This window comes from Peromyscus maniculatus, chromosome 11, assembly GCF_049852395.1.
Source record: "Peromyscus maniculatus bairdii isolate BWxNUB_F1_BW_parent chromosome 11, HU_Pman_BW_mat_3.1, whole genome shotgun sequence".
NCBI classification, from domain to species: domain Eukaryota; kingdom Metazoa; phylum Chordata; class Mammalia; order Rodentia; family Cricetidae; genus Peromyscus; species Peromyscus maniculatus.
Window position 1 is genome coordinate 100,122,734 of NC_134862.1, and position 14,179 is coordinate 100,136,912.

General features: G+C 49.1%; 1 protein-coding gene across 1 annotated transcript; it reads right to left on the minus strand.

The window, feature by feature from the left end:
* Window positions 1–11,173: 11,173 nt before the first annotated feature.
* On the minus strand, window positions 11,174–14,050 carry Garin4 (golgi associated RAB2 interactor family member 4). The gene has a single exon (XM_006972096.3). It carries the CDS (start codon window positions 13,023–13,025, stop codon window positions 11,295–11,297), a length of 1,731 nt encoding a protein of 576 aa, XP_006972158.1. The 5' UTR covers window positions 13,026–14,050; the 3' UTR covers window positions 11,174–11,294.
* Window positions 14,051–14,179: the final 129 nt, after the last annotated feature.

Sequence of the window (14,179 nt, forward strand, 5' to 3'; positions counted from 1 at the left end):
CAGCTTGATCTGACTTACTGCATCAATGAAGAAGCCTAATATCGGTGTATGGATATCTTTCAATCCTATTTTCTTTGGCTGAACAGGCATTAAATTGTTTTTGACCATTTAGCTTGGTTGTTGCTGGGGCCTAGACTCTGTCCTAGTAATGACCAAGGTGTCTTTCAAAGTGACACTCAGGAGGGTGGAGATGGTTCTTGCTAGAGTGCTTGCCTAGTATGCATAAAGCTCTGGGTTCAACTCACAGGGCCTCCTAAAGTGGGGAGGTAGAGGCAGAAGGATCAGAAGTTCAAGGGTATTGTTGGACACAAAGCAAGTTCAAGGCCATGGTAGACTCCATGTTGTGTGTTGTTGGTTGTTTTTGCTCTTTTGGGGAGCCTGCCACCTAGCTCCCAAATAAATCATATGCAAAGGCTTATTCTTAATTATAAATGCCTGGCCTTAGCTTGGCTTGTTTCTTGCCAGCTTTCCTTAACTTTAAATTATCCCATCTATCTTTTGCCTCTGGGCTTTTTCATTTTCTTACTTCTGTATATCTTACTCTCACTCTTACCCTGTGACTGGCTGTGTGGCTCAGTGGCTTGCCCCTAGCACCCTCCTCTCGTACTTTTGCTCTTCTCTCTTCCTCCCAGAGTTCTCCTTCTATTTATTCTCTCTGCCTGCCAGCCACACCTATCCTTTCTCCGGCCTCACTATTGGCATTTCAGTTCTTTATTAGACCAATCAGGTATTTAAGACAGGCACAGTAACACAGCTTCACAGAGTTAAACAAATGTAACATAAAAGAATGCAACATCTTTGCATCATTAAACAAATGTTCCACAGCATAAACAAATGTAACACAACAGTTGTGTAGCAATTTTCTCTGAGGTTAAAACCTTCCATCTTGGAGAGAAACTTCTTAAGACAGAGAATGTAAAGGAAAAATAAGACAGCAGGATATTTTAGTACAAGGTGAAATAACAGATTGTTCTAGGTGAGGGGAAACAAGTTTTCAACTGTCTGAGATAATGCGGGACAGTTCTCATTCAAGCCACACTTCACTTCCTGGTCTCCATATGCTCATAGCCACATCATAATACAAAATGCATTTAGTCTACCTCCCAAAATCCCCATAGTTGTAAACATTTTCAAGATAGTGTAAAAATCCAAAGTCTCTTTTGAGAGTCAATACAATCTCTAATTGTGACCCCCTCCTTCCAAAATCAAAAAGCAAATTACATACTTCCAAAATACAATAGCACAGAATATACACTGACATTCCAAAGGGAGGAACTGGGGAATAATGAGGAAATACTGGATCAAAGCTGAAACCCGGCAGGGAAAATACCAAATCCCTTAGCTCCATGCCCACGTCAAAGTTTAGCTGACTCTGCCATCCCGGTATTGCACTGCTGCCTATGATCTCTCTCTCTCTCTCTCTCTCTCTCTCTCTGTCTCTGTCTCTCTCTCTCTCTCTCTCTCTCTCTCTCTCTCTCTCTCTCTCCCTTTGTGCAGCTCTTCTAGGCAGATTTCTCATGACTCTGGCATCCCCAACATCTTGAGGTCTCCAATACAATCTAACATGCACCATCACCATTTCATTCATGCAAAGGCTTCTCAGGGCCTCCTGCCCTCTTGGGGCCTCATGCAGAGACTTCCCTGCCACATTTGCTGGCCTCGGTGGCTCTCTGAAACCACAGTCCATGGCCCTCTCAACTCTTGTGTTTTTGTGCCTCCAAAGTCAGTACCAAGTGAAGAGCATTGACTCTCTGTACCAACTTCTGTGTTAGTTATCTTCCTGTCGCCGGGAGAAAGCAGCATGACTAATAGTGAGCTTTCTTTGTGTTCACTGGAACTGTAAGCCAAAGTAGACTATAAAAGTCAGATTTGCTCATGCTTTTTTTTTTTCTTTTTATCACAGCAACAGAAAAGTAATGAATACACCAGTTAACCAATGGCTGCTGCCCCTCTGTGCAGCTTACTCCTGTCTGGCTGTTTATTTCTGAGTTGCAGAGCGGTATCCAGGGAGGTGAGAAAAATGCTGAGAAGTTTCTTAGCAGGTCCTTCTCCACTACTTAACTTCTCAGACATCCACCCAGTGCTCTAACCCTGCGTCCATCACACCCTGGCTCTTTCCCTTAAGATGCAACTGCTTGAGCTGGGTGTGGTGGCCTGTACCTTTAACCCAGATTCCATAGGCACAGGCAAGTGGCTCTCCGTGAGTTCCAGAACTGCCAGGTCTACATAACAACACTCATCTCAGAAATAAGTAAGTGGCCAGATGTGGTAGCACACTCCTTTAGTCCCAACACTTGGGAGGCAGAGGCAGGCAGATCTCTGAGTTCGAGTCCAGCCTAGTCTATAGAGCAAATTCCAGGATAGCCTGGGTTACACAGAGAAACTCTGTCTAAAAAGATCCAACTGCTCAATGCTCTGAGACATCAGGTGACTCAGTTTGGGATTCCCATTGAAGTCTCTAGCTTCCTCCTGTTTCAAAATGTTATCACATGCCTGGCTGCAGTGGTGCATGCCTTTAATCCCAGCACTCAGGAGGCAGAGCCTGGCAGATATCTATGAGTTCAAGGCCAGCCTGGTCTACAGAGCAAGATCCAGGACAGGCACCAAAACTACACAGAGAAACCCTGTCTCAAAAAACCAAAAAAAAAAAAAAAAAAAAAAAGAAAAAAAAAAAAGAAAGAAAGAAAGAAAGAAAAGGAAAAGAAAAGAAAAAAGAAAAAGAAAAAAAAACCCAAAACCAAAAACAAAGTGTTATCACAGGAAACAGGACTTTATCCTGACAGGTGCTGTCTTGGGCCCAACCATACAATCAGGCCTTGTCAACTATATCGTCCTAGATTTACCCTTAACCAGACTCCATCAACCAAGTGCACCATCCCAGGATACCTGAAGGTTCCAAGACTGGTTTATGGGCTGTTAGTGGATGTTAAAGCTCCAAGTCCTTGGACTGAAGGATCAGGAGTGAGGTAGCTGAACCAGGTGTTTGAACTGTTCCTCGCTTGCTCCACCCACCACCCTCCACTGTCTCTGGAGCCTGGGGCTGGGACAGGTTCCAAGAATCTAAGGATCCTATCGTGGTGAGGTAGCGGATGAAAAGCGGAAGCCAGTGGCTTTGGTTCCAGGCAGTCAAGGTGGAAAGGAAGTTGTGGACTTCCTTGGAGATCCACTATCACTGCGCTTCTCTGTGCTTGCCAGAACGCCAATGCTGACTAAAGAAGGGCCTCGGGAAGTCCCTCTCTACAGCTCCCACCTGTGAGAAGCACAGCTGGGCTTAGTCAAGACCCTTCCAGGACCGATGCACTGTGGTCTTGGCATCCTGTTAATCTCTCAACTTCCTAAGAACCAAAGTTTGAAGATATGGAAGGGGGTGGATGGAGATGGGGTGGGGGAGTGTGCAGAGGTAGGGGGAAAAGTAAGAAAAATAAAAGGATGAATGAGTAAAAGGGAGGGGAAGTTCAAGACGACTCTTATAATTACCTCAGGGGCGATCAGGTTCATCCAGGCCAGAGTTACCGAGTCAGCGAGAGGATTCGTACCCGGAATGAAGCAAAAGGTGTTTTTCTGGAGTGGCAATCATATAATCATCCAGGGTGCTCTCTTCCCGTGTGACCTGTCCATTTCTCTACAAAGAGGAGCAGAGTCCATCTCTCTCCCTGCAAGTCAGAGTGCCGGTCACATCTGTGGAGAAGCCAGGCTCTCCATGTGGTGCTTTCACGGACTTATGAACAGCACAGTCAATAAAATGTAGTGGGCACTGTTCCAGGTGACTGAAGGAGGGCCAGTGTTGGGAACTCTTTCTGCGGAGATGTGCACAGACATTGACTCACTCCAGATAGGGGACTGACAACAGACCAAAGAAATTAGTTCACCCAAGCCCAGCTAAGTGAACAAGTGACTTTATTGGAGTGACTTACAGGTAAACCGACAGCCCCGAGGACGGGCCCACCGCAGCACGGGCCACAGCCCCGAGGACTCACCACAGCGGCTGGAGCTCCCTGCCCTGCACAAGCTGCAGGCAGCTGCTGTGGTCTGAGAGTCTCCACTTCCCAACTCGTGTTTCTGCATCAATAACCCTGGCTAGGGCCATACGGACAGTGAGGTTCTTCAGGTACTTGAGAGGTTTACTTCCAGAGCCTATGAGTTTTATTTACTTCCTGAGATTTTCCTTCCTTCCTTCCTTCCTTCCTTCCTTCCTTCCTTCCTTCCTTCCTTCCTTCCTTCCTTCCTTCCTTTCTTCCTCTCTCCCTTCCTCCCTTCTTTCTTTCCTTTTCCCAGCACCTGTGGAGGTCAGAGGGACAGCCTATGAAAGTCAGTTCTCTCCTCCCACCAGGTGGGTTCTGGGGATTGAACTCAGGTCCTCAGGCTTGGCAGAAAGTGGCTTTCTCTCCTGAGCCATCTCACTGGCCCAGCGTCCTAAGCCTCAGTGAGCCTTTCTCCAGGACAGAGTGTTTCAGAAGAAACAGTCACACACACAAACAGCTTCTCAGTGGCCTTGAAACATGTTCCCAAGGAAGCCAAATTAACCATCAGAGACCAGCTTGTCAGGAGAGGCCACACACAAGCCTTCCTGTTAATAATCCTAGCCGAGTCCCCTTCTAGCTATTCCCCTCAAGGCCCTGGATGTGAGCAAAGCTATCCTGGACTCTTCAGATACGGTATTTCTTGCCTGCTGACTGTAGGCAAGCATTGTGGTGCTGTCGGATCTCTGGAGAGGAAGTCTCTCCACATACTCAGCTCATGGTGGGAGCCGGAGTGTGGGCTCCTGTGTCCGCCCCGTTGGCATTTAATCCTGGCTCCACCACAGGTGTCTCTGGGTAGGCTCTAACTTTGCAGAACATCCATCTTCTCATCTGTAAAATGGGAATGCTACTGCCTACTTGGCAGGGCTGTGGAGCAGGACATAAACAGTGTTCTCCACAGAGTCCTTAGAGCAGGGCAGGCCGAGGGAGCGCTGCTGTTAGTGGCTGTTATTCCTGCTGCTTGTCTGAAGGGGCAGCTGTGCCCCGCCCCAATTCCTGATGTAGAAGAAACCAGCACACACAGATAATAATTGTTGTTTTAAGTCACAAAATTTGGGAGTAGGTTTTTTTGTTTGTTTGCATTTTTGTTTCATAAAACAAAAGATACTGGAAGTGTGATAGAGGTTTTATTCTTTTTAAAAGCCCCCTTCTCTCAATTAGTAACAAGAACAACCTTTAGTTATACATGACATTGGCACACATGTCAGTGCATGTCTTTAATCGCAGCAGCTCAAGGGAAGTCCTGTCTACATAGCAAGTTCCAGGTCAGCCAAGGCTACACAGAGAAACCCTGCCTCAAAAACAAAAGTACATGAGATTTCAAAATTAATGTGGAAGTCATTTTTTTTTTTCTGTTATATTTTTAAGTCAGGGTTTCATGTAATCCTGGCAGATTTGGAACTTACTTTACACCCAGTGTTCTGGTGGAAGCCCCATCCACCTCTCTCTCCCCAGACCCTGCCCCATTCCCGGAAGCCCGCCATCAGGGCTCCCCGACCCCAGATGCCCGGGACCACGCCTACCAGCTATTTAAGACCCGCCCACAGATCTGCCACGTGTGCCCTATTTCCGGTCTCCCGCCTTCCTGAGGGCCACCCCGAAGAGCTCTGCTCTGCATCGCCCTGTTTATTAAATCTGGGTCTATTAATTCGGTTTGATGTGGCTTATTGCACCAATGGTGGAGGAACCCAGGACCTGGGGATTCAAAACTTGTCACCCAGCTGACCCCGAACTTGCAGCGATCCATCTGCTTCAGTACTAGAAGCACAAACATAAGCCGTTACATCCAGATGGAAGCCAACTCTTCTAAAAGAAAATTGTTTTATTTTTATTTTATTTTTTGTGTATGGGTGTTTTGCCTGAGTGTTCATACATTTCCTACAGAGGGCATTGGATGCTCTGGAACTGGGATGACAGATGGTTATGTGGGCGCAGGGAATCAAAGCTAGGTCCTCTGAAAGAGCAGCCAGTGCTCTTAAACCCTGAGCCACCTCTTCATCCCTGAAAGCCAACTTTTAATTTTGCTCACTGAGGAGTTACATCAAAACTACCCTCTTCTGTAGGTCATGGCATTGTGTATGTAAGCTATGCCAGGTGTGACCCCAGTTCAGATCTCAGGATCCATGTTGGGCAGCTCACAACCAACTTCCAACTCTAATTCCAGGGCACCTGATGTAACTTCCATAGTCACCTGCATGCATGTGATGCACATAAACTCAGACAGGCATGCATGCACGCATGCACGCACGCACGCACTCACGCACGCACACACACTTAGTTTCATGAGGCTGAGTATATGGCTCAGTTGACTATCATGCACAAAGCCCTGGGTTTGACCCAACACAGCACACACTCACCAAGGTGGCACATGCCTGTGACCCCAGTGCTCAGGAGCTGTTTCCTTGGGTTTCTCCTGAACCATTGTTAACCACAGGTTCTGGGACTGTGGTGTCAGTAGGAGAAAGAATGGGGTGACGTGGTCAGCATCATACGTCTGTACGTCTGCATGTCCACAGAGGTGGCTCTGTAGAGCATGCTGCAGCCCTGAAATGGTACACCGGGCACAGACTCGTGCAGCCGTCACTGACAGACCTTGCCCTTTAGGTTCCCTCAAGATGAGGAGCACCATCACCTTGGTGTGCCTGTGGAGAAGCATGTGTGGGAGACATGTACCTCCACAGTACATAGCAAACGCTCTAAACTGGCAGAGGAAAGAGCCTGGGCTTCCTGTGCCCTTCTGATCCTGGAGAATCCAGCTGTGCACACCCCTCACTCCTGGGTCACAGCTCATATTTGTGGTCATGAAGATACCGGGGTTCCAGGTGTGTGTATTCTGGGCTCTCTCCTAGGGTGTAGCCTTACCTTGCTTCCAATGAATCTCATCTCCCTGCACGGCTCACACCGAGCACATTATACCCTGTGCCCTGACATGCAACCACAGCTGTCATCTACTGGAGTCTCTCAAGTCCTTCTGTTTGTCACACCACGGCCTCTGCAGAGAACGCTCCTCCTTCTCTCCTAGCCTTCCCCTTCACACCAAAGCTTCCGTCTAACCTGCACTGACAACAGCCGCCAACATGCTTTGGATGGCCTCGCACATGCCAGACAAGTGCTCTAATCAGTGAGCCACACCCTCATCCCACCTTGGTTTGTGCTGGTGTGTGTGTGTGTATTTGTGTGTCTGTGTGTGTATCTGTGTCTGTGCGTGTATCTGTGTCTGTGTGTGTATCTGTGTCTGTGTGTGTATCTGTGTCTGTGTGTGTATCTGTGTGTCTGTATGTGTATCTGTGTGTCTGTGTGTGTATCTGTGTGTATGTGTATCTATGTGTCTGAATCTGTGTCTGTGTGTGTATCTGCGTCTGTGTGTATATCTGTGTTGTGTATCTGTGTCTGTATGTATATCTGTGTGTCTATGTGTGTATCTGTGTGTCTGTGTGTGTATCTATGTGTCTGTGTGTGTATCTGTATATCTGTGTGTATCTGTGTGTCTGTGTGTATCTATATGTCTGTGTGTGTATCTGTATGTCTTTGTGTATTTGTATGTCTGTATGTATGTGTATTTGTGTGTCTGTGTATGTATCTGTATGTCTGTGTGTGTGCATGTGTGTGTATCTGTATGTCTTTGTGTATCTGTGTGTCTGTGTTTATCTGTATGTCTGTGTGTGTGTGTGTGTGTGTGTGTGTGTGTGTTTGGCCATCTTCATGGTTCCCATCTTGCTTATAACTGGTGTTCATTACCAGTTCTTGTGGGCAGAATTCCCACTGAGCTACACCTGCTTTGCTCCAGAGACTTAGCATCTAGCCTTAACCCACATTTGTTCCTCGGTTACTTTTTGTTTTTCCTGTTGCCCTCTATGTGAATCTTGCCTGAGAGTTTCCCAAGGGTACAAAGCCTATGCAAAACTTGGTTGGGAAAAATCCAGCACACTGTAATACTCCCTAATGGAGAATTTGCATTTGGCATTGCCTCTTTGGGGGTATGGAAATCAACTTGCTAAAAGTGTAAATTGGAGAACAATAAAATGGAAGGTGTCTCAGTCTGCCTGCAGCCGGAAAGGCTAAAATCCTCCGTGTGTCTTCTTCCCACGGACCCCGTGAACCCACACCCGTTCAACAACACCTTCTCAAATGACTTCCAGGCTGCAGAGGGAACATGACACTAACCCCACACCACCTATTCTCTGCCCATCTCTTCGGGGCAATGGCTGTGCTCCAGCTACTCCCATCACGGGGCAAGAGCCCTGCCGCTGCCTGGACAAGACACCCTCTTCCCAGCTTCCCTGCTGTCACTTCTGGGGCTCCCTGCTGCAGAGGGGGTGCCCCTGATGGACAGGCTGATCATCAGGGAATCAGCATTAGGCAATCTGTGGAGGGACAAAGGGAAAGGACTGAGACTAAGAAGCAACCACCCTAGCTCCCCGAGGTCAAATACCGAGGGGCAGTAACAGCATAAGGCCACAGGGGGCTCTAGTGAGCAGCTTCACACCCTTGGAGGCTGACGGAGCTTCTCACCGACTCCTGTTCCCTCCTCACTGGTCTCTCTGAGGAATGTAGATTCCAAAGCCCAGCCCCTCCCTCCACACTTCTCTTAACGTCTTGCATGGGTTTTTGTTTTTGACCTCTAAGCTGTTTTATACACTAACACTTCTTGCCTTCTTGCGGCCCTTTCCACAGACCAACAGGCCCCCAAGGGAGGGAACATACTCAGTTTTTCATTCCGCTGAAATGAAACTCTTAGGCAACTGGAGTGCAGTTCCAAACCATGCCCTCCTGACTGAGACAGGCAGACAGCTCTCCTTTTCCATCTCTTCTATGTCTCCCGACTCTGCCCCTCTCTTTCCATGGCTGCCTAGGTCGAGGGCTCTTCATCTCTAGCCAGACATCCTAAAGGATCCTGGGCCTCCAGAGAGTCCCCTGCTGCTCAACTCTCTACCCTGGAGCCACAGGGATCCTGCTTGGGTCAGGCACTTCCCTTCAGATGATTCCCAAAGGCCTGCACGTTCACACAGCTCCCCAGGTCACCGACGCCTAGCTCTCCCCTGGCCCTCCAACCTCAGCACCGTGAGGTTTCAGGCCTGCCTTACTTCACAGGCCTTCCTGCTTCCTCTCCTTCCCTGTGAGTCCCAGATCCACACCAGCTTCAGGAACCCTCCTACAAACGGATGCTTCCAGGGTCTGAAGGGCATCACTCTGCAATGCCCCTCGGCACCTAGAATGAGTCCTCTAAAATGATGTTCTCAACGCCGTTTGCTGAGCTGCCAGGTGGAGGACTGTGAGGATGGAAGAGAGGATGAACGCTAGGGAGCATTTCAGCTGGGTGCTATGTGAATGTTTGTAGTGAGGGTTTTATTTATTTATTTATTTATTTATCTGACAGACTCAAACTCACCTGGGTAGAAATCCTCAAATTAAAGAGATGTGGTATGATCTTTGTAAATTCCACACCCTTCTGTTGAAGGACAAGCTGGCTGGGAGTAAACCATTAATTTGGCTCCAGCAGGAGGGGGAAGCCCTCCTTGGAGCTCTGGGTTAATGATTCTGAGGTTGTTTTCCTCACAGCCATGGTCCTTTCTCATCTGCACGCCCCCTCCTTTCTTAAGAATAACTTGACTCACTCCAGTCGTCCCTCTCGCTGGGGACAAGAGCCTTGTTTGGCGGCAGGAAATGGTTGGTGTGGGCAGGTCTTAAGCCAGCTTCCTTTCTCAGCAGCAACCCCTCAGCCCCCTTGCCCGCCGCTCTTTCCACTCAAAGTCAGCTTTGAGGATTTGACCCTGGCGGCCCACAGCCTTCCCGACATGAGCTTTGAGAATTTGTTTCTTGGAGTTGTAGAAAGTTTAGAAGATTGGATATGGAGAAAATAATTCTGCTTAGCCTTTCAAGAGTTTAATTAGTGGCTGGGGAGATGGGGAGCAAGGTCTGGAATCCCAGGCGGGAGGTTTATAGCTACAGAGCGGGCAGGGGCAGCCTAAAGGGTGGTCTGGGCCCTTCTTAGATAAGGTCGGCTAGCAGCTAGGAGTCTACTGTAGTTCAAAACCCAGCTCACAGTTCCAGCTACACCTAGTCTTCCCGGATCCCACAATCCCCTTTTCCTCCTCTTAATCAACAAACAGTGCCCATCCCTCCAGGGCTTCCTGTCAGGGTCTGGTGGTCAGCCCAGTCTGAAGCTACTCTCTCTTGTTCCTCAAATAGGGCTCTGCATAAGGAAGTGGGCTGAGGTGACCCTGTCCTGCAAAGGTCCAGCTGGATGATGATGTAACCATCTCCCTCAGCCTTCTTTTTCTAATAACTAGTCATAGCTTCTTGAATCTTAAGATTGCTACATAAGGAAAAAGATTCAAGATACGTTTCAGGAAATATTATTACAATGCAGACATTTGAGACACTAAAATTGTACAATCTCCAACTTACTCCTTAAATACAGCCAGGAAAGATCCTCGCCACCAAGTTTGATGGCCTGGGTTTGATTCCCCAGGACCCACATGGTGGAAGGAGAAAAGCAATTGTGCTCTGACCACCACATGCTGACTATGGCATGTACACACACACACACACACACACACACACACACACACACACACACACACCACTCAACACCCCTGAAGGTCTTGAGTCCGTCTTGTTTACACGTCTGCTTTTCCTTCAGCTTCTCATCTTGTTTTTGAACTATCCTATAAATGCAATGATACCCTATTCTCTGATTTGCTTCTTTTCCACACTATGGGTAAAATTTACCTATGTTGTATTACTTGAATACCCCACCTAATACATCGTATAAATTCTCACTTTGTTATTTGGTCTGTTTCCAGTGTTTGGACATTAAATCATTTTGCTAGGAATATTCTCATAGCTATCTCTTGAAACACCTGACAGAAACACCTGAGCGTAGCCGGGCGTTACTCTCGGGTAGACAGATATGTGCAGAATTGCTGAGTCCAGACAGTCTTAATAACCAATGCTGATGCTCTCTCCCATCCCTGACTAGATCCGGGACTCTTATCATTAGACAAGGAGTACACAGCCTTAGCTGTGGGGCACCCACTTCAAGGAGAGGGAATCCTCCTCCAGGTGCAGCCAGGAGTCTATGATGACGTCACAGAACTCACTGTGACGTCACTCCTGAACTCCCGGTGTAGGTACGGAGATGCAGACAGCCCTTCTCAGGTAGGATGGTTCTTTATTTCAACTGCGGTGAGAACGCTGGCATGGACTCGAGGGACTCACCCTGGGCCCTGGGCCCTTTGCAGTTTGGGGCTTCTCAGTTGTACTTTAAGAAGCCTAGAAGGTCACTGTCTCCATGACCTCAGATGTCACAGAACCAATGATGTCCAGGCCCCGGCCACTCTCAGTCTCTATGACGGCCTCCACATTGGTTGTCTCCATCTTGGACACGATGTCCACGTCTTGGCCACGCTGTGATGCCAGGCCTTTGGCAGCCAGGTTGGCTTTGATGTTCCTCAGAAACAAGCCAATTCTGCCAGGCCTCTTACTTGTAGTGGCCGAGCTGGTGGAGGAGAGGGTCCTGCCTGATTTGTGGGAGCTCCGGGACTCCTTCATGATGGGGATATGGCTGACCCCCTTGTGTGACCTGTTACGCTTGCTTCCCCTGGGGTTGCCTTTTTCCTTCTTCTCGTCCAGAGTCGATCTGTGGCTGGATGATTTCCGGACCGCCTTGTCCCCAGCGGTCTTGTGGCGACCTTCCCCTGTCCTGGAGTGATGGGAACCCCGGCTGCCAGCTCTGTCCTTTGCTCTCCGCTCCCTCCTCTCACTCCTCTCCTTGCTGACTTCGGTGTTGGCCTCGGGGGCTTTCTGCTGTCTAGTCTGTCCAGTCGTGCGTCTTTCACTCGGCAACGTTATTGGATCCGTGGCTGTTTCTCCATCAGACTTGCTAGTAGGTTCTATTCTTGCAATTGCCATAGTCAAGCTTTCTTTTCGGGAGAGGCTGGGGGATGCACTGGAAATATACTCCAGGGACTTGCTGGTCGCCCCTGCCAAGGCAACCTTCATGCCTTTCGGTGACATCTTGCCAGCACTTGCAATGGACAAACGGCTTTTGCTTCCTCTTGAACCCATGGACCCGCCCCCTGCTATGGCTGCATTGATCTGTCCAGAGCCTACGGGCCTGGTTGCTACCAAGCTCAAAGCACCCGCTAGGTCACCCACCGCGACTGCTGTCACCCCTGTCGATGACTCTTTGGCAAGGTCTTTTGATTTTGTTTTGGATGTGGATACACCGGGCACGGCCGTGGGTTTTGGGGAGTCATGATGGGTTCCCTCACCACCGGCAAAAGCATCCGAGCTGATCCCAGTAATGTCTGTGACCATGGGGAGGCTTCTGATGCTGACCTGGTCTGGTTCTCCTTTTCCTTGGGGATCGGCCACTGTCGGATTCGACTTGTCTTCTTCATCCAGCAGAGGCATGCACACTATGTCCTCTGCCGGGATGGCGTAGGTGCTGCTGTTGCTGTCCACAGGTGGTCTCAGGAGGTAGATCAACTTTTCCCAGTAGGTGAAGAGGTCATCCCGGCCCTCGAGAGGAGGACACAGCTGCAGGTAGCAGGAACGGCCAGTAGCGAACTTGAGGCGCAGCTGTTGTTTCTCGTGGTTGTGAACAGAGATCCTTACGAACTTCAAAGGAAGGAGCCTGGTGAGCTCTAAGGTCTTTGCAGACTTGCGGTTTTTGCTCTTGGTGGTCTGGCCACGTCCAGGAAAGTCTTCATAGCCCGGGGCTGGTCGGGCCAGTAACATGACATCAGGGAGCGGGAGGATGGGGCTGGTGCACGCGATGCCTACGGTCACCATTCGGACACGGTTGTGCACGTCAATCACTTCTCCCCGTTTGGTGATCTGGATGAAGTCACTCTCGAATATTGGTGCGTACTTGAAAATATCATACTCTCCTTTGTACAGTTGCCGTTGCAGCTTCCCCATGGTGGTGTTGAACATGCCGACGCCGGAGCCACTCTGGGCTGTGTAATATGGTAACAGAGACTCAGTGTTCGAGGTCATGTTGTGTCAAGAAAGGTGCGCCGGCAAGGTGGGTTCCTGCGTCTTCCTTGGTCTCCGCAGACGAGGGAGCAGCAGAGGCCCTGGGTCACTGAGGTGGCACGTTCAGCAGGTCTCTCAACCCCACCCCACAGGCCCCCAGTTTGCCTCAGAGCCTCCCAGAGGCCTGGGCTGGGGGTGGGAGCACAGATGACTGACAAGGGGTGCTGTTGGGTGCCTGGACCCCAAGCCCAATCTCTCCAAAGGTGTAGAGATGCAGGGTAGACTCCAGGGAGGTTTTCTTCTGGGTCTAAAAACCCTCCAACCTCCAGTGGTGATTTTTTTTGAAAGCCCCCTGAATGTCTACAAACTGCAGCCCCAGTGGGAGAAGTGACCACTGGGCCCAAAGCCCTACACAGCCATATTTATCCCCTCTCCCTTTGTGACCTGTCACTGTCACATCCCCCTTTGTCCCATCCTCCGGCTGCCCTCAAGAGGACAGGCCTCCAAGTGGATGCCGAAATGAAAAGGTTTCACATGGAAAACTGTATATGGTACTTCTTTCTCCAGCCCACCCAAAAAGATTCAAAGTCTATGGGAATTCAAGGGACAGGTAGACTTGAAGTAGCTGAGCTACGGTGGCATTTTATTGGATAACCTGGATACTGGTCTTGATCCTTCTGTGATACCTCATTAAATGTGGGTGGTGGTAATCTTTCATGGCGGCTCTGGCCTTTACTAAGATAAAATTACTGCTTGCGCACACTGTGCTCTGTGTGATGTTACTGGATGACCCACCGACGTGCACCATTGTGGCAGAGGCAAGCTCATGAGCCTCAAGCTGAGCCAGAGAGACGGCTCGGCAAGTGAGCTCAGTTCCCAGGACCCACGGTGGGAGGAGAGATCGACTCCCCCGACTCCCCGACGCATGTGCCACCCGCTTTGAAACTACATGTAATCTGTAAAAGGCTCAAGCTGAAAACGTGTGTTTTAGGCATATTTATATGTTCAGAGAAACTGATGACTAAAATATTTAGCTATTTGAATTTTCCATAAAAAAAAAAAAATCTATCCTAAGCCAGGCATGATGGAGCAGGCCTTTAAACCCAGCATTCTGGAGGCAGAGGCAGCACTCTGGGAGTTCCAGGCCACCTAGGGGTACATAGGAAGGAGATTCT

Bases quoted from the DNA above. Each gene is read 5' to 3' on its own strand.
- Garin4 (XM_006972096.3), bottom strand. From the start codon at position 13,025: ATGACCTCGAACACTGAGTCTCTGTTACCATATTACACAGCCCAGAGT.